At 36.2% G+C, this 18,202-nt stretch overlaps 4 protein-coding genes across 5 annotated transcripts; 2 read left to right on the top strand and 2 right to left on the bottom strand.

Annotated features, from left to right (window-relative positions):
* Nucleotides 1–546: 546 nt before the first annotated feature.
* On the top strand, nt 547–6,168 carry LOC18613667 (sucrose-phosphatase-like protein). Its single transcript, XM_088802648.1, is given in 7 exon segments — nt 547–592; nt 673–721; nt 2,393–2,594; nt 2,756–3,061; nt 3,184–3,443; nt 5,938–6,002; nt 6,005–6,168. Coding segments are annotated over 7 exon segments (1,092 nt in total).
* Nucleotides 6,169–6,912: 744 nt separating this feature from the next.
* UNE5 (thioredoxin family protein) lies at nt 6,913–10,342 on the top strand. Its single transcript, XM_007051005.3, has 11 exons — nt 6,913–7,285; nt 7,710–7,794; nt 7,968–8,065; nt 8,184–8,239; nt 8,403–8,520; nt 8,768–8,795; nt 8,896–8,987; nt 9,089–9,245; nt 9,340–9,464; nt 9,558–9,657; nt 9,981–10,342. The coding sequence occupies exons 1-11, from the start codon at nt 7,134–7,136 to the stop codon at nt 10,044–10,046; spliced, it is 1,077 nt and encodes a 358-aa protein (XP_007051067.3). The 5' UTR covers nt 6,913–7,133; the 3' UTR covers nt 10,047–10,342.
* Nucleotides 10,343–10,835: 493 nt separating this feature from the next.
* LOC18613665 (pollen-specific LRR extensin-like protein) lies at nt 10,836–13,223 on the bottom strand. 2 transcript variants are annotated; one of them, XM_007051004.3, is made up of 3 exons: nt 12,916–13,223; nt 12,556–12,653; nt 10,836–11,741 (listed from the first exon to the last, which is right to left on the bottom strand). In XM_007051004.3, the coding sequence occupies exons 1-3, from the start codon at nt 13,039–13,041 to the stop codon at nt 11,177–11,179; spliced, it is 789 nt and encodes a 262-aa protein (XP_007051066.1). In that variant the 5' UTR covers nt 13,042–13,223; the 3' UTR covers nt 10,836–11,176. The 2 variants fall into 2 exon arrangements, with proteins under 2 accessions (XP_007051066.1, XP_017977287.1); XM_018121798.2 differs by having other exon boundaries at nt 12,921–13,221.
* Nucleotides 13,224–16,438: 3,215 nt separating this feature from the next.
* On the bottom strand, nt 16,439–18,023 carry LOC18613664 (stress response NST1-like protein (DUF1645)). The gene has a single exon (XM_007051003.3). The coding sequence runs from the start codon at nt 17,875–17,877 to the stop codon at nt 16,699–16,701; it is 1,179 nt and encodes a 392-aa protein (XP_007051065.3). The 5' UTR covers nt 17,878–18,023; the 3' UTR covers nt 16,439–16,698.
* Between the last annotated feature and the right edge of the window lie 179 nt (nt 18,024–18,202).

Here is an 18,202-nt window from a genome sequence, read left to right as displayed (position 1 = left end):
CTTATATAATTTATTTTATCAAATAGCTTTTAAAAATTATTATTTTTTATAAGAGCTTTATAATAATTTTTAAGCTAAAAAAATGAGGTGAAACAAGCTTTATTATACAAGAAAATTCTAATAAAAAAACACATATAATAAAATATCAAATTTCAAATTTTAAATTTTAAAAAACAAATTTTTTTGCTTCAAATTAGATGATATTTTTTTATTTATCTATTATATTTATTCATTAATTATAAATTTTTAAAATTTCATAAACGAGCTAAAAAATTGATATGTATTCTCATTGAGTATAGAATTATTATTTTTTATTTTCGTGTGAAAATTTTAAATTATATATATGAAATTAGAATATTATTACGCTTTTCAAAAAAAATTAGAATATTATTACTAATAATTATCAAATTACTTTATTAAATTTTTAAAAAATATCTTAATGAATACGTGCAATTCTGTTTTGGTTATTTCCTTGCCCTCAAGCTGTCCGGAGTTATCAAGCGCTCGTTTCTTGCTGGCAAGCGCGCGGCAGAAAGCTGAGTGGCGATGATTAAGTGCAGACTTCGAGCTTCTCTCCACCATCAATTGACCGGTAAGTATTCTTCTACTACTTCGGGGCTTTCCTTTTCACTGCTAAATGATGAAACTGACACATGCTGAATTTTTTCCCAGGTGACAATGGCATTGTTTCAGGAAGGAAAATGATTATGCCTTCTACCAGGCAAGTTTCGCAGTCTATTTTTATACGAGTTTGTTTGTTATGTATTTTGATGGTGCTTTATCAATTTAGCCGCTTCAATGCTGTAAATTTCTTTGTTGTGGTGCAAATTGACTGATTAATATACAAGGGTTTCTGCTTTCACACGTAATTATCAACATTGTCTGTTTTGAGGCAGCTCTGTATATCTGAATCTTGATAATAACTTGTGGCTTGTTTGTTAAGTTTAATACCATGATGGGTAACGATGAAGTGGATAAAATATTTGACTAAAAAATAATTTGTGGGTAATTCTGTTAAGGGTTTACCATTTTAGTAAGTCGTGTTATATCTTGCTGGCAATTTGGAATTATTGACTAGGATTAACATTGGGTTGATGCAACGATGGCTGCATTACCTTCTGACAGGAAGGAATACTGTTAGGTAACTCTCATGGTGTCATGAAGGAGGGTGACAAAGCTTATTGTTATTCATGATAAAGAGTCGTTTTATGACATTGGATTGTTTTATAAAGTGAAAACAATAAGAAAGGACTAATAGACGAAACTTTTCATAAGGGAGTTCCAGGACCTAATTTAGAGCTGCTCGTTGACATGCCTTGATTGCATTGGTTTTAGAGTAGAGTTGGGATGTGGACTTACCTTTTCAAATAAATATTTCATTCTCTTTCTGATTGAAGAAGTTTGTCTTATAAATCTTTCTTCGTGCACACAATAATTTCTTCACTCTCGTTATTATGGAGTAGCTACTAGAGTCAATTACACGTCTCAAAACTCTCTGACCTTTGATTGTGCTTCAAGAATGAAGATAAAGAAAAAGGAGAAAAGAGTTTTTTTTTTATTTTTCTGACTTACAGAAGAACTTGCATTCATTTTTTGGCTGTGTGTTGAAACTTGTATATCTATTCACTATTTATAGACGTATTAAAGATATAGAGATATGATATTATGTTTAAATTTAAATATAATTAATTTTTATTTAAATTTAAATATAATAGATAAATAATTTAAATTTAAATAAATTAAATTTAAATTTATCCTATTTTAAAAATTTATTATTAATTATTCAATTAAGTTATATCAGAATGATATATAATATTAATCAATTAAATATTAATTAATTATCTATAAATATTTAATAAAGTTGCATGCTATGTAGACGCATCACATTTAAATGCAATAAGTAGAATGTAGTTTCAAAGGTAATCTGTGCAGGATTCTTTACACTTCATTCTGTAATATGTGCTTTCTATTCCATTAGCATTGTTTTTTTAATGCACTCATATGTGATTCGATTTCTAAGGGGGTCATTTGAATTGATACTTAGTCTTCTCAATCAGCATCATGCTCGTGTTTATCATCAACGCGCTTTCTTGTCAATATTAGTCTTTTGGAATGCGTGAGTACATTAAGATATACGAGTTGCAATAATAAGCCCTGCCTTTTTTTGAAGCACTTGGGTTTGCTAACATTCGTGCAGTCTATTAAGAGCAAAAGTAAGTAGCTGTTTGCTCAATGCAATTTTCCCAAAAATCTGTACATTCAGGCAGTCCCTTTGGATTAAAATCTTAAACAATTAACCGCACTCTATGCAAAGTAGATGTGACACTGGAATTTATAAATTCTATTAGCACATAGTGTATAGGAGGTTATCTTACAGAAGGGTTTCCGGCAGCATCCAATCAAAAGGGTTTGAGAGCCTAAAGCGGCTATTGCATACTTTGACCGATGATGATGATTATTTTGTAGAATTAGCCTTACCAGTGGAAGGTGGAGGTGTGATTCCAAAACTGAAGACAGAAAAGCCTGAACCATTTGGGGTAAGCATTCAAGGCATTTCCTACACTCCTTCCCACCCTTCCGTCCCTCTATGGCAGGTATGTCTTAGTGGCTGCATGTGTACAAGCATGCCTGCATGTATGTTGTGTGTTTTCCTGTTGACATCTCTCTGCAAATAAATTTTCATGATTAGTTCTGGTTCCCATGATGTCAAATGTGCTCTGACTTGGTTGTCGTCTAAAATCGCCATTTGAAGTAGAGAATCAGTGGTACCAAAAAGAAACCCTATGCCTCATTTTCTAAGGCAGACAGCTTCCCCAGCATGAAGGATATAGCACTGGTAGTGGGGAACTCTTCTCCAGTTCCTTCTCTGGATTTTGAGAACTGCAATGATGAAGAATGTACCTTCAAGTTCGGAACTTCACTCTCTGTTATGATTAAGAATGTACCATCTATAATCAACCTTCTCCAGTTGAAGGAGGCAATTTCAGCTTTTGTCAAGGTCTCAAAGGCTTCCAAGAGGTCAGTTCCTAATGGACTTGATTGTTGTGATATTGAATTTAAGGTATTTCTCTTTCTTCACGTTATTAACTTCCCTTCCTCCTATGTCATCTCTTTTTGCATATGGTCACCTGATAAGTATTTTTTTGGCCAGAAACTAACAAGTATTAATGGATGCTGTTCCAGAGTGTGGAATCAAGAAACACAGCACCATTAATTGGCAGTATAACAGTAAAGAACTTCAGTCTCCCAATATCCTTGCTGCACTCGTTAGAAACTGTTACAATTACAATTGGCAACATCAGCTCAGAGACTGCAGATTCAGCAATACACTCTACATGCACATTATGTGGTCGTTTGGAGGGGCTGGTGAGGACAAAAGAGGATGTTGTGGATGCCATATTTAGTGTGAAGGGTGAGACAGACACAAAAAGTATACTAAAGAAGTAAGAAATGTTCAGAGCATCATATTCCCTATGTTTTATCTTGGTTAGAAGTCATGCTTATCTTCATAAATTTTGTCATATTTGGTTATAATCATGGTCATGCATGCCATGTCACCCTTGAGGTAAGGTGGGAGTGGAACAAGTATGAAGACTTGAGTCAGTTATCTAACTGAGTTGAAGTTGTTAATAAGCTTATTAGCGATTTTCTTCGTGGCAATTTTGGTCGTTATTGAGCTTTGCTCTTGTTGCTTCTGTCTGTGTAATATTCTTCAGATGAAAAGGATAGTATGCATGCATGAGAACAATTTAGATTGTTATTTTTCAAAAAAAAAAAAGTGTGTATGATTTACTCATAAAATTATTGTTATTTTTTGCATTAAAATAAATAAATTCTTCTAATTTCAACCAGTTAAATGGTAACAAAATATGTTGTTTTTGGTATTTGTTGGAAATATTATGGTATTCCATGAAATTGAGTCAAGAAAAATAATAATCCTAATTGTCGTATATACTTTTGGTAGAACTTTTTTTTCCATGTACTCATTCTATACAGAATATGTTGGAATGAGCCCTGCAATCAACTGAGATTAGTCAAAACTTAGTTTTAGACATAGAATCATGTCATTCACATTGAATGATTACAGGTTTGCATTCATCAATAAGGCATCAATTATAAAGGTTATAAATCTATTGGATGAAGTACATGAGATTAATATGCCTTACAAAGGAATTGTAATGAGTTAGAATTATAAGATTCTTATGCATTAAAGTATAATCTCTAAATGTTCCTACTTGATGTATCATTGAAACTGGATATCAATGATATTTAGAGACTGGTGCGTTTTATGTTTTTTACTTGGAAAGTAAGCAACTGATCTTATAGGTTAAAGTATAGAGATACTTGGGATTAGAATATAAGGGTTTGCTCCATAAACAAGTTCACTAAATATGACTCAACATGAGAAATGCATTTGTTATCTCACTCTAGTGTTTATGCAAATATTTCTTATGTATCAGTTGTATAAACACTCTTTAAACATGAAACAACAGGTTGTTTTATATATGGAGTATTAGATATTTGATCATATCCCTATGGGTTCTACTAAGGATGCCAAAACAAGATATGATTGGTTGTAGCATGAAGCATGTGAAGGCAAATGAGTGATCAAAAAAGGAATCATCACTCCAAGTGATTGAGAGGACATATCTTAACAATATATTAGCTTGTTGAAGTCCTTGGCCAAAGCGACTTGGAGATTATGAAAAAGAGTTTTACAAGTCTCTATAAAGCTAATAACCTAACTTTAAGAACGAATATGGAGATCAATAAAAATAAATACTGCACTATACTCTTATTATTTTTGGGATATATGATGAGAGAATGAATTACACTGATAGACTGTAAACTGAAAGGTTGTTAAAAAACTTTTTGACTCTTCTAACAATTAAATGATCATAATGCATTACTGAATGCCAATTTTGGTTTATAGAATTGAATTAATTAATTTAATAAAAAATATAATTAATCTCCATTTTCAACATGTTAAGAACTTAATGTGTCACACATAATAAGTTGAATTATGAATTAAATTGGGAGTGTAATGATTGTAAATTGGACTTAAATCATACACTAAGTTTTTAACTTTTAAGGACTTAATTAAAATAGTTTAATTAAGTATAAGGGAAATATTATAATTAGTTATAATATTAACTTTAATTGTAAACAAATAAAGTAAATTAACTTAAATTTTAATTTTAATTTACAATAATCTAATTAAAAAAGTTTAATTAAGTGTTGGATCAAGGATATAATATTAAGACATTATTTGCAACTTAAGAAGTTAATTAATTTAGATAGAAATATCATTTTTCAGTTACTTCTCATAATATAAGTGAAACACACAAGTTAGTTTTTTTGAGTTGTCATAAGACTAACAAGAAAAGTCTAGTTGCATACTTTCTTGATTGAGTTGGAAAAATAGTTTTCCAACTTTGTGTTCAGTTAGGAGAAGTGTGATTGTGTGGAAATGACAAGTTGTTGTCTACCTTGCTAACACAAAGGCAAAGTTAAAAAAGCTTTGTCTTTATGAAGGGTTAAGTGTAATAGTATGTGTAACAGTTGGAGGTCAAGCATTTGAGTAGCTCGAGTTTTTTGCTCTTTGCGAGTTGAACAAGGAAGAGATATTATCGTGATAACCACATCATTTAGTAAAAGTAACCTCATTTTTTTTATTATTCCTCTCTTTGTTTGTATTAAAACCACCATGTGCCATGTTTTTACTATTCGTTTACAAATTTTTTTGTTTCATTCCACTACGTTTAATTTGATCATGCCTTTCCCAATGGGATAACTATTGTTATCACTATAATTTGTAGACATTCTACGTAAGTTAAACATTATTCAATTATTCATGCTTTCTGTTATACATAACATTGGCAAGTGCATATTGAAAGTTGGCTCATACTAACAGCGTAGACATCTTCCTATTGTCAGCTCGAACTCTACAGTCATGGATAAGTTCAGATGGTCAGCCCGTTTACAACGTACTGAGTCTCTCTCTGGGCAATGACCAACAATGGCAGCGCTCGAGATGACGTAGGGTTAAAAAGTAGTGCACATTTGGCTGGCTTTAAAAGGAAAATGCTTATGACGAGCATTTGTATTGAAGACCTGGAGCATCTGCATCATTGCTTGCTACACCTTGAAAATCACCCTCGAGGCTGACGATATTGTTCCAACATCGACTGAGTTGTAAATTCCCAGCAGCAATTATTGGAACGAGTTGATTAGACTGAAGTATCAAATCCACCGGTTCTGATATTTTGACAGCTTTCTTGAGGAAATCTTTCATAACAATGATCATTGGAAGATGTCTTTTTTTTTTTTTTGGTAGTGTAGATATTGTTGATCAGATTTAACCACATGGTGCAACCAATGGGCTTTGGTTACATACTCCATTTTGTAGTGGAGGATCCTTCCTCAGTTGGGAAACCCAGGGCAAAAAGAAGCCCACTTTGGTTGGAGCAATAATCGAAGGACCCCTTTATTCGAGTCATTGCCTTGAGGATATGCTGCTCTTGTAACATTAACTATTGAGCCGTTCAGAGTCAATTAATAATTTTATACGACAATGGTCAATTAGCCCAATCCACATTCACCTAATTGGGCTATGAAAAAAAAAAGGTAAAATTGGGCTAAGGCGGCTACTAACTTCAATCCTCAGTCCTCCACGACAGCCGAGCCTATCACAGTATGCCATATCAACAGAAACACGTCACCGGCGTTCGCTCTGCCGAGAGGCACGGAAGGTATCATATCCGCCGGGCATCATGGTGAAAGAATGCGCCAACGAACTAATCACTTTTTTAACCGAATGAAATTATGCCACGTCATCGTTTAAGGTATAGAGTACGGTATTCTTCTTTGCACGTCCATCCTTTTTACTGACCTTTTCATCATTCAAGAAGTCCACCGCTCAAAACCAACAAGCCCACCTAAAAAATATCAGCATATGTTTTGAATAAATTGATCCAGAAAATTATAAACTTTGATAAAGTAGAAAATTAAAAAATAGAAAAGGAGAAAATCGTACCCTTCTAAAAGTCGTCTCAAGCCTGGGAACAATAACAACAATAGATATCGAAAACTAGACGGGGGTGTGAAGACAGAGGAAGCAAGAAACAAAAGAAATGGAGAAGTCTCAGATCTGGGTAGCCTTAGGAACCTTGGCTTTGCTATTGGCATCAGCCTTGGCGGACGATGTCGTTGTACTAACTGAAGAAAACTTCGATAAGGAAGTTGGTCAAGACAGAGGAGCTCTCGTCGAGTTCTATGCTCCTTGGTAATAACTTTTCCGTCGCTATCTCTATCGTTTTCATTTTTTTATTAGATTAGATTTATACTTTATCTTTACGGTCTTTCACACTCGATCGTCCTTAATCGATCTTTAGATCTATGTTTATATGACATTTGCTTATCAGGATCAAACTTTGTAGATCATTGAATTGTTGCTTAAGATGTTCTTTGACATTTGCTTATTAGGAACAAACTTTGTAGATCATTCAATTGTTGCTATATATGTTATTTTTTAGGCTTTTTTTTTCTCAAGAATGTGAATTTCGTATATGTTTTTTTTCTTTTAAAAGACATGTCAGTTCAGTGATCTCATTTCTGGCTATGGATTTAGAATAATCGGTTTTTTTACTCCCAAAAAACTAAGTTCCAGCTAGTTATATTCGTAACATTATTGTTTTTTCCAACCGCAGGTGTGGTCACTGTAAGAAGCTAGCTCCCGAGTACGAGAAACTTGGGGCAAGCTTTAAGAAAGCTAAGTCCATCTTGATTGGAAAGGTTAGCGATTTATATTGTTTGTATATGAGCTGTTGATTGGAATATTTAAACTATTCATATCAAATTCATTTATGTTCTTTCTTGAATTGTGGAAATTTTGCTATGTTGAAGATTTTCTTGCAATTGCTATTGCTTTATTAGAAATTCTTTTTCCTTTTTTGATGTGGGTGTAGGTGGACTGTGATGAGCATAAGAGTTTATGCAGCAAATATGGTGTCCAAGGCTACCCAACTATTCAGTGGTTTCCTAAAGGCTCTTTGGAACCTAAAAAGTGAGTGAATCTAATTTATCTTGTAGAAACATACCCCGTAAAAGTCTAATTTAACTTGTAGAACCTAAAAAGTTTTGTTGTCGATATCAACTTAGTAGATCAAAATTGTTTTATCTAGGTATGAAGGACCACGGACTGCAGAGTCCCTTGCTGAGTATGTGAACACTGAAGGAGGTACATTTCTCTTTTTTCTTTGTAGAAGTTTCTGCTTTGTGGTTGGTTAATCTAGGAAAATTGTATCTTGAGTTCTTGCTTCTGTGTTTCCCAATGTGAACTTGCTGAACATAGATGCCCAAAAACCTCTAGCGATTTTCTAAGCCCGTGTATTATTTTGCAGGGACCAATGTGAAGATAGCCACATTACCATCTAATGTTGCAGTGCTAAATGCTGATAATTTTGATGAGATCGTCCTTGATGAGAGCAAAGATGTGTTGGTTGAGTTTTATGCACCTTGGTAAGCAGTTGTGCCTATTTTATGTTGTTGGCATTATTATTATTTTGCAAAAGTAATGAAGGTTAGGGGCTTTTTCTAGTTCAGCTGTTGCAAATCCCCCTTAGGTGGGAGCTTTACATTTTAAGGACCTCATATTATTGCATCTAAAATATTCTTATCTAGCAAGTTTTGTTGGTTTTCTTTTGCTTCTATCTGTTCTATTTAATGTGTTCTCAGTTGACCAAGTTCTTGGTTGGTTTTCTGCCAGGTGTGGCCATTGCAAAAATCTTGCTCCTGTAAGCATCCATATCTTTGCTTTAAAAAGTAGGCATGGTTGTTTTGGTTAAATGATCTATGTTCTAACCCTTTGCTTTTTTTGTTCTTTTGTGCCTAAAGACCTATGAAAAGGTAGCTACAGCATTTAAAATGGAAGAAGATGTAGTGATCGCTAATCTAGATGCTGACAAACACAAGGATCTAGCTGAAAAGTAAGTGTGAATTAACCAATAAGCTCAGTTTCCTTTAGAAATGGTTTGTTAGCAATTATGGAAGGTATCGATGGATGTTAAGGCCTTTGCTTTAAGTGCAGGTATGGAGTAAGTGGGTATCCAACATTGAAATTCTTTCCAAAGGGCAACAAAGCTGGTGAAGACTACAACGGTGGCAGGGATCTAGATGACTTTGTTACTTTTATCAATGAGAAGTCTGGCACCAGTCGTGATGCTAAAGGGCAGTTAACTTCAAAGGTTAGTATTTCCTATTATTACTGTTGTACATCCTGTTTGTCCTTATTGATACATCTGTATGAGATAAATTTTCCTTCCCTTCTTTTTTGCTTAGGCCGGTATTTTGTCAAGTTTGGATGCATTGGTGAAGGAGTTTGTGGCTGCTAGCAATGACGAGAAGAAAGCAGTCTTCTCTAAGATTGAAGAGGAAGTTGAGAAGCTTAAGGGTTCCACTCTGAGGTATTCGATCAGTTCCTTGTTTCCTGTTTAAGTTTTCTTTAGTCTAAAAGAACTACTGTTCTATGTATAACTGTCTATGCTGCTTGTTGTCAGGTATGGAAAGATATACTTGAAAGCTGCTAAAAGCTGTTTGGAGAAAGGTGCTGATTATCCAAAGAAGGAAATTGACCGGCTACAGCGCATTCTGGACAAGGTAAGGATTTGCTGTTGGTAGCAATCAGAGCATCCTTAAGCTAATTTACATTTTGGTGGTTTGAAGATTACAATTAATTACTAGGATGTGCCCTGACATCATTTTTGCCATCGCTATGAGATTTGACTGTAGATTATTGATGCTTAAATTTCCACAATCATGAGATTTTGATGGGTAATGTGGAACTCATGTTAGTGCCCACTTTGTAGGGGTGTTTATAACCTAATTAACTGTGGGAGCCATACTTTCCATTTTAAGCAACTGCTATAATGCTATTTGAGATTGTTGTAAACCGTCAAGTGTTTATTTGTTTTTTTGTGCAGTCAATAAGCCCAGCAAAAGCTGATGAATTCACACTCAAGAAGAATGTCCTTTCCGCATTCGCATGAAATTGGTAGATCACTGTATTTCACTTGTCTGGTGCACCGTTGGGAATGGTTTTCCTCCCTGTGCTGGGATCTAGTGTTTCACCCTGATTTTAATCTTGAGGGGATCTTTGAGCAGCAAACAGTTAGGCCTTGATTTGAATTAAGCACTTGCGTGCAGTAGTAGTTAAGAACTTGTTATTATGAGAACTACAACTAGCTAGAGCACTGATTTTGTTCGGCGCATCTTAATATTTACACCCGTGTTTTCAGTGATAGACTTCCAATTCTTAAATTAAAACACACTTGTTGGAGATTTTTTTTCCGCTCTCCCCTTGGCAGAATTCAAAACTTAAATGATAGCTCGTTTGTATTTGATAAACAGCAATTCATGAGGGCTTCAGTTCAAAACTAAAGCTACTAGCTCAGATTAATTTTTTCTTTTTGCTGGACTCTATGATTCAAGTCTTCAACAATCAAGCCTCCGTTGTTTTCGGCCTAAGAAAAGCTCCGGCGCCTTGAGAGAGGCATCAGAGAATTTGAGAGGCAGTGCAACTTCAATCTGATATTCTCTTATCATCAGCTAAGGACTACATGTATGAGCACGGCCGTTCAATATGCCAGCTTCTTGAACAATCAAGACTTCCTAGGTTTATACAAAAAATTTTGAATAGCCAGTTCAAATAAGCTTGCATAAATTGACATTTAGCCCTGCCTAAAAATGAATTCCAAGCCAGATTCTTGATCATTACTGTGAGATTCTGAAAATACGCTTTGCTATAAAATTGGAATGGTATGCAAATCAAATGATACTTATCAAAGAATTTTGGCAGATATTAAAGCATAACAAGATGTACACTGATTTACAAAGGGCGCTTTGGTCCAACAGAGAGTAAACAAATTACGCAGAGATACTTCTAGTGACGAAAAGTTCTGCCACAAGACTGAAATAGCCTACTCTCTACTCTGGACAAAAGAACAGCAGATGCAAACTCATAGCTCTGATGCTGTTGATGATGAACGAAAAATTTATGGCTGTCCGACTCACTCCCGGCAAAATCAATTACAAGCTCCACAAATGGGTCCAATTCGACACTTAAGTTACATCCAAAATGAGGTTGGAGCCAGTTTTCATCAGTCATTTCTCAAAGCATCTAATCCCCAGATTCATCCCCTTTCAAATTCATATTTGACACTCTGCAAGAATCATCTTGACTAAATTCAGGCTCTGAGATACCCAATGAAGAACATTCTTCAATCTGATATTCTCTATCATCAACTAAGGACTTCATGTATGAGCATGGCCGTTCCTCAACCTCAATATTAGGCACATTCTCTTGGCCTGAACCAAATGGCAATTCAAATGATGACGGAGCAGAAGGCTGTGCTCTCATCTGTACAGAACGCAAGAGTGCTGCCCTCCTTAAGTCAGCAGAGTGGCAAATATCACTTGGTGAGGATGGGAACCGGCCCTCTGTATCTGAGCCTCTTTGGCGAGGCTGTGAACTAGCAACAGCACTGACATTCCCATGCGAAGGGTATGAGCTAGTAGAAGGAGGGGAGCAGAAACCATTCAGTGGTCTTTGATACCTATACGGGGAAACAGGACTAGTGGGCAGGCTGTCAGAATGGGATAAGCAAGTGTTCATAGGCGTCTCACAAAATCTTGAGTCATCTGAATCTTCTGACATTGGTGAATATTGCCATGACATTTCATCCCTGGAAAGATAATGAGGATGAGTTTTCAAAGATGCAAAAACTTCATCATGTTGATTTGAAAATGTAGAAACAATACTATTCTGCCAAGGTAAGTCATAAATAGACAAAACAGAGTAAAATATTGTTCACAATTAGCATTCTGGACAAGCAAATGCCATACTGCTCATACAACTTCATCTGTTGCATAATTCCTTTAACTCAATAAATAGGTGTGCGAATAAAACAAAGATAACTTTGAAACATAATCCCACTTAGCAAACCTATGCAGCCCGTAAGCAAACTAACCTCCCATACAATGCAATCCAACTTTATCACATAAAATTGAAAACAAGACCTTCAGATGATGCAACCCAGTTGCAGGCTACAATTTAAGACAAGAATCACAAAGAAAACATCTTCAGCCTATTGTTAGATTGACAAACATCAACATTTTGTTCTACCTGGGAAGAAAACACTTGACAAATTACCACGAGGCAAAAGATAGATATTTACATTGTATTTCTAGCACCCAAGAACAGCTATTGGAAAATGTAGCGATCATACATGATATACTCCGATATACCGATATCCAACAACAAACAGAAACAGCTATCTTCAAGTCATTGACTATGCCAATATTGACAAGCATCTATAATGAGGCTATGTAATTATTCCAAGGGTGAAATTATAAACATGAAAAAAAACCAATTAGTCCCTCCACTCTTTCCTATATCTGGATTTGTTCTATAATACAGGGACTAAAATAGAAAGGTCCAAAATAAAATCAATAGAAACTAGTAATACTAAGTTGACCAAGCTTGAGACAACAACTAACCTGGGATAGAACATGCCTTCAGCCCTAGCCGGAGATTCCATGAGATTTTCAGGAAGGGGGTCCCCAACAGTCAATCCATTCAAACTAGACGCCATTATCTGCAAACAAAGATTTAATTTTTCAATAATTGAAGCCCTTTAATGCAAATATCTAAAATATATACCGTAACAAACAAATGCCTTGTGTACATGGATAACAACTACCCAGATAAATTAACCTTGAAAGAAATAGAACATGGAACTTTCTACGCTTTGGGTATCTCATCCAATTAAACTAAGATTAAAAAGTTGAAAATTTGACAATATGGGCATTAAAAAAACAATGAAACTAAAAAAACAAGAAAAGAAAAGAGGGAAGAACCTCACTGAGATAACGCTTGTGAGAGTGGAGATTGTCAAGATAAACCTCATCTTCGGGATCTCTGCTTCGTTTCGCGCTTGGGGATGACGTCGATGTCGTTGTTGCCGAGCTCGATTCAGGACCCATTGCTTTTTTAGCTCTGAATTTCCTTATTCGCTTGGATTAAAATTGAATTAAAGATAGAAGCAAATTTAATGTTGCTTTACGACGAGAAAGATTTCGGATCGAGACGTTGAACGAGAAAAGATAATAAAGTGGAACAGCGATAATTTGGCTGGAGGGGTGATAGACGAGGGAGATCGAGGAGAAATACAAAGCTGTCCCGGGGTGTAGGATAGAGATTATGTCATTTGTTTCAGCTCTTGACACGTGTTAGTATGAGTAATTCGATCACTTTTCGATCTTCATTTGGAATTGGCTTGAAGCCGGTGAAAATAATTGTTCCAATCTAATCTCATGCTGTCTTAAATTTAAAAAATAAATTTATAAATAATATATTTGTATTTTCAATTTAAAATATATATTTGATAAATGATCAAATATTTATATTTATATACCTAACACTTAACCCATCGTTTATTGATACGAGATAAGTGATATTCCATTCAACTTAATTATATAACATTTTCAGTGCACTAACTCTTTATCCATAAAGAAGAATAATTTTTACATTAATGACTCTTTATCCATAAAGAAAATGAATTCTTACACTAATATGAGTCTACTGGATCTGCTCAGCTTAAACCCAACTTCTTGTGATTTTAAATTTTAAAAATAGAACTTAAATAAGTATATAAATCATAGAATTGTATTTTTTCTTAAAAAAAATCAAACTCTATTCTTTAATAGAGAATTGTATATTGATTATTGAATTAAATGTTTAAATACACAAATTACTTAAATATTATTATTTTAAAAAAAATCATGAACCAAAATTTTATTGTTGATTTAATAATTTTTCATGTGATTTATTTTCATTAAAAAGTTGAATAGGAAAACATAAAATTACTTCATTTTGGCTAAAAAGAAAGAAATGATGGAAGAAAGAGAAGTAAATAGTAATAGAGAAACTCTATCAAACACAATTCATAAAAAGATTTTTGGGTCTTCTTAAATCATGTTCCTGAAGTGGATTCATGTTGGTGTGACAGTACCCATTTTTACCTCTAGTTTTTCTGGTCGGTTAATGTGTTCCACCCATTTTAACTGTGCAAACTATCAACTCAACTCTGTAGCCTGTAGGGTTGCTATTTTAGCCAAAACTGATTGTAAAATGACGATAGAATCAGAACAATTGGGACATGAATACGATCAAACGAAGCACAAGGTCCAAAAAGGAAAAGCCCAAGGGAAAAACCGGATACTATGTAGCATACAAGATAAGTAACATGAATGACATGTCAACCTCAAAAGATGCTGAAGAGAAAAGCCTGACTCGACTCCCCCTCCCCCTCCCCTCGCCTAAAGAAAAATGTGAGGCAGAATTAAGTGATGCCAACTCTCACCATCACATTTATAAAACTGATCTGACAACAAGAAAAGCCCCCCCTGGGTAATACTAAGTGACTCCCATATTGTCTTCATATCTGTGAAATAATGCTCCAAATTTCACCACAAAAATCAGATTCCTGATATATTTGGAAAAAGTTAACCCGGTGATGAGACCCTTTTTGTATGTTATCAAACTATCCTTTGAACTGTAATTTGGGTATGAACTTTGAGCAGTGAGTTTGTGGTCGATGGAACCAAAAAGGAGAAGAGGAAATGGGCCTCCTGGTGGGCTTTAAAACTGGGGTAGGCCGATCCGCAATTTAGAGTACCTTAGAGACTTAAAGTTGGGCATTAACTAACATAACCGTTAGTTGACGAAATGAATCCCAAAGAGCAGCCATGGACATGGGGAATAGAAAAAGGACAAAGAAAAGGTAAACCAAAATTGATGTTTGGATGCGTTTAGCAGTACGAATCTCCCTAGTATGGTCCACGGTCGGCGCAATTGGCGAAAAAAATCTGATGCCACACTGCAAAGCCACTGAGGCAGGCAACAGCTTTCTCTCACGATGACTTAGCCATACATACTGCCACAATCTCAACCTGAACAAAGCAATCGCTACTTAGCTTCAACGCCCAAAACCCACAATTTTAGAGCCTTGGACAACACTAATCCCTTGGCCTGCCCTTCGTTAGTGTCAGATTTGTTTGAGATGGAGCTGGGTCCCCCTTGAGATTCTATTAAGATCCTTTGGATTATGAAATCTATTCTCAGTCTTCAATGCTTCATAATTTTAATTATCTTTTCACCAAAGCAGCGAAGGCCGGAGGAGCACTTGCATTTACCCACCTTCATACGAAGAAAAACCAGCCATTATCTTGCTAACAAGGTTTGGTTTGATCCATCACTTCATGCATCCGATAGTAAGTAAAATATCTTAGATTCCACTTATCGATGACTCTTGGTTGATGCTAAAATTGATACAGATCATTTACCCTGAACATCTTTAAGTAAAAAAGAAACAACCATTATCTTGATCGTAGTGCCCATGTGCATATCAGTACCTATGAGGCACTTTTCAGTAATCCCCAAGTATACAGAGAAGAATCTAAGCATTAGCATCCAGCTTGATATTCCTAAGAAGGAAAATCTGCTCCCAATCACATATAAGGTTGGTCGGGAGGGGTTACATCATTTAACTCTTACCCTCCCCTCAATCAATTCAAGCAAACAGCAAGGAAGTGGATGAGAAACACCTAAAAAAGGGTCACATACAAATTACAAAGCCTTTCAAAATGAGGGTGGGTCATATCTTTATACCTAACCGAACACAAAGGTCGCCCCATGTGGGTCTAACGAGGTTTTACGAAAATTCAATCCTCACCTTGACATGGATAATAACAGAGGATTACAGCTCACCTAACAACGAGAACACACCCCATGTGGTTCAGCTAATTCCAAGCTGCAGAACTGTTGGGTTCTTTGAAAAGATGCGATGGGGATGGGGATGGGGATGGGATATACTATTAATGATTCATAATCTTATAAACGTGCAGATGTTAGCCACCGCCCCCACATAATCCCCATTCTCTCCTTTCTAGCATTCAAGTACGTGCAGTTACGAGGGACAAATCAAGCCTAAAATTCAAAGCTTTTTGTGAAGGAGAGAGTTGTGGTGAATATTAGACAAGAAATGGTCCACAGGGATTACCCCACACCAGATCATGAACTAAACCATCCTCAGGAATAATAATAATATATTAAATAAAAATGAAATGAAAATATCCATTCCACAAAAACACTACACTATGAAGACTAGAAGACAAATCTCCTACAGAGTATTTTACAGAGTCTCATGCATATGCAGCAGTCGGAGAAAAAGGCGGGGGACTCGATAGGAGCTGAACAGTAACAAAAATAAAATTATTGCACGGCAAGGGAAGCCTCCTCCCAAAAAGTTTTATCATCACAAACAGTGATTAGTCCTCAAAATTCACTACTCGCAATTAAAAAAAGGATGCTGCCAGGGCATAAATAAATCGGAAACACTGCAATTAATCAACTTTCGGGGTTCAGATAATGCAAGGCAGCTGAAGAAGCTTAACAATGCTGACTAAAACATACTAGCTTCTTTCTACTGTACAAAAATATTACAAGTAAAAGGCCAGAGGGCAACCTTAAACTTACAATAAAAATACATTAAACTGTATTTTACATTTAATATCCTCAATAACCCAAAAAGAAACTATACAAGAAAAAACAGGACCCTTTCTAAATCTGTCCTCCGTTAACTACCTGGACGAGACTGGATTCAAACTCCTGGCGAGTCCGTTAAGTGCACCGTAACCTTTCGAACTGAACCCCAAGCACCCAAACAATCCTTGTCTGTAAGGCAAGTAAGTCCTCTTCTTCATTTCCTCAGCTTGAGCCCTGTTTGTAGTGTAGAGCAACTCGTGCGGCGACGGAGGCAACCGTCGTTTTGCTACCCCATTTGCTGGCTTTCCAGAACTCACTTTCTTACCCGCTCCTTGTTTGTTTTCCTTTTGTTTCTGTTTCAAAGGAGGTGGCTTTTCCTCTTGAATCTTCTTTTCTTTCGATGGAGAGAAAGAAATGGAGGTCCAAAACTTTTCCTTCCCATTTGCTCTCCCTTCACTTTTACTTCTATACAAAAGATCTTTCAAGAATATCCACTTTTTGGAGTTTCTGCCGGAAGATGAGGATCTTGATGAGGAGGCAGAACAAGACGGCGTCGTTTCATTCGAAGTGACAGTTTCTTTTAAACCCTCCAAAATGCGTTGGCTAACTTCTTTTTGTACTTCTTCGCTGCTACCCTCTTCCTCCTCTTCTTCTTCCCATTGAAACTCTACGTTTCGAAGCGGTGATAAAGATCTCGCCTTTCTGTGCAAAGATCTGCTACGGAGTTTCAGATCTCTTCCTCTAGAAGCTCCTCGGTTGTTTAAACCATCGTCGTTTCTGAACTCCACGTCGTCTTCTTCGACGTCAAGATCTAGTAAAGGAGATAGGATCTGAGGTCTTTGTAAGTGAGAGGACAGCTTCATGGGCCTGATCTGGCCGTTCAAGAACAACTCGTCAGCCGAACTCATGGATCCAACATCAACCGAACCACTGCTGGAGAAACGAGACGAGAACTCGAACTCGAAAGACGACGTGTCGGATTGTGCCGACATTAACGAGGGCTCGGATGAAAGATGACACGTGGCGGACGGAGCGGAAGATAGCACGAAATGCATGGGACTAGCCGGCGCACTGTAGAAGTATCCCGAGGTGGGGCCACGGCCGGGGCTGGAAGGCGCACTGACGTACGGAGTGGAGCAGGTGGAATCGAGGTCTTCACTGAAACGCGGTGTTTCGGTGGGGTCGCCATCGTAAGGAGAAGAAGAAGAAGAAGAGAGGCGAGTTATACTTTCAGTTTCAGCGTTGTTAAGGTTGTTTTGAACTACTAAAACCATAATGAAAAGAAGAAAAGAGTTAAGAGAGGAAGGTTGAGTGGCTTGCGGGGCACGTAATAATGGAACAGAGAGATCGCAAGGAGCGAGGAGAATGCTTCTGAATATGATGACGAGAAGGAAGGCAGAAGGCAGCGAAGAGGTTGTTCTTCTGGTTGATGGGTTTAGATAAATAATAATACAAAGTAGTAGCAGCAAGCAGCAGTATTTCTTTGTTTTTTTATAACGTCAGTACCTTTGTCTTTGTTTTGAGGTTTTTGAGGTGGTGAATTACCCGTTTCGCCCCTACCGGATCTTCCTTGGACGTTTTGATTCGCCGAATTGCCCT

Source organism: Theobroma cacao, chromosome 1, assembly GCF_053813885.1.
Source record: "Theobroma cacao isolate CCN51 chromosome 1, ASM5381388v1, whole genome shotgun sequence".
Lineage (NCBI taxonomy): Eukaryota > Viridiplantae > Streptophyta > Magnoliopsida > Malvales > Malvaceae > Theobroma > Theobroma cacao.
This window is presented reverse-complemented; position numbering and strand designations above follow the sequence as displayed.

Excerpts from the sequence above, each read along its gene's own strand:
- LOC18613665 (XM_007051004.3), bottom strand. The coding sequence starts at position 13,041 with ATGGGTCCTGAATCGAGCTCGGCAACAACGACATCGACGTCATCCCCA. Across the intron at positions 12,654-12,915 it reads ACAAGCGTTATCTCAGTGAG|ATAATGGCGTCTAGTTTGAA; the intron begins GTTCTTCCCTCT and ends CTTTGTTTGCAG. Across the intron at positions 11,742-12,555 it reads GAAGGCATGTTCTATCCCAG|GGATGAAATGTCATGGCAAT; the intron begins GTTAGTTGTTGT and ends TTATCTTTCCAG.
- UNE5 (XM_007051005.3), top strand. The coding sequence starts at position 7,134 with ATGGAGAAGTCTCAGATCTGGGTAGCCTTAGGAACCTTGGCTTTGCTA. Across the intron at positions 8,066-8,183 it reads GGCTCTTTGGAACCTAAAAA|GTATGAAGGACCACGGACTG; the intron begins GTGAGTGAATCT and ends TGTTTTATCTAG. Across the intron at positions 8,796-8,895 it reads ATTGCAAAAATCTTGCTCCT|ACCTATGAAAAGGTAGCTAC; the intron begins GTAAGCATCCAT and ends TTGTGCCTAAAG.
- LOC18613664 (XM_007051003.3), bottom strand. The coding sequence starts at position 17,877 with ATGGTTTTAGTAGTTCAAAACAACCTTAACAACGCTGAAACTGAAAGT.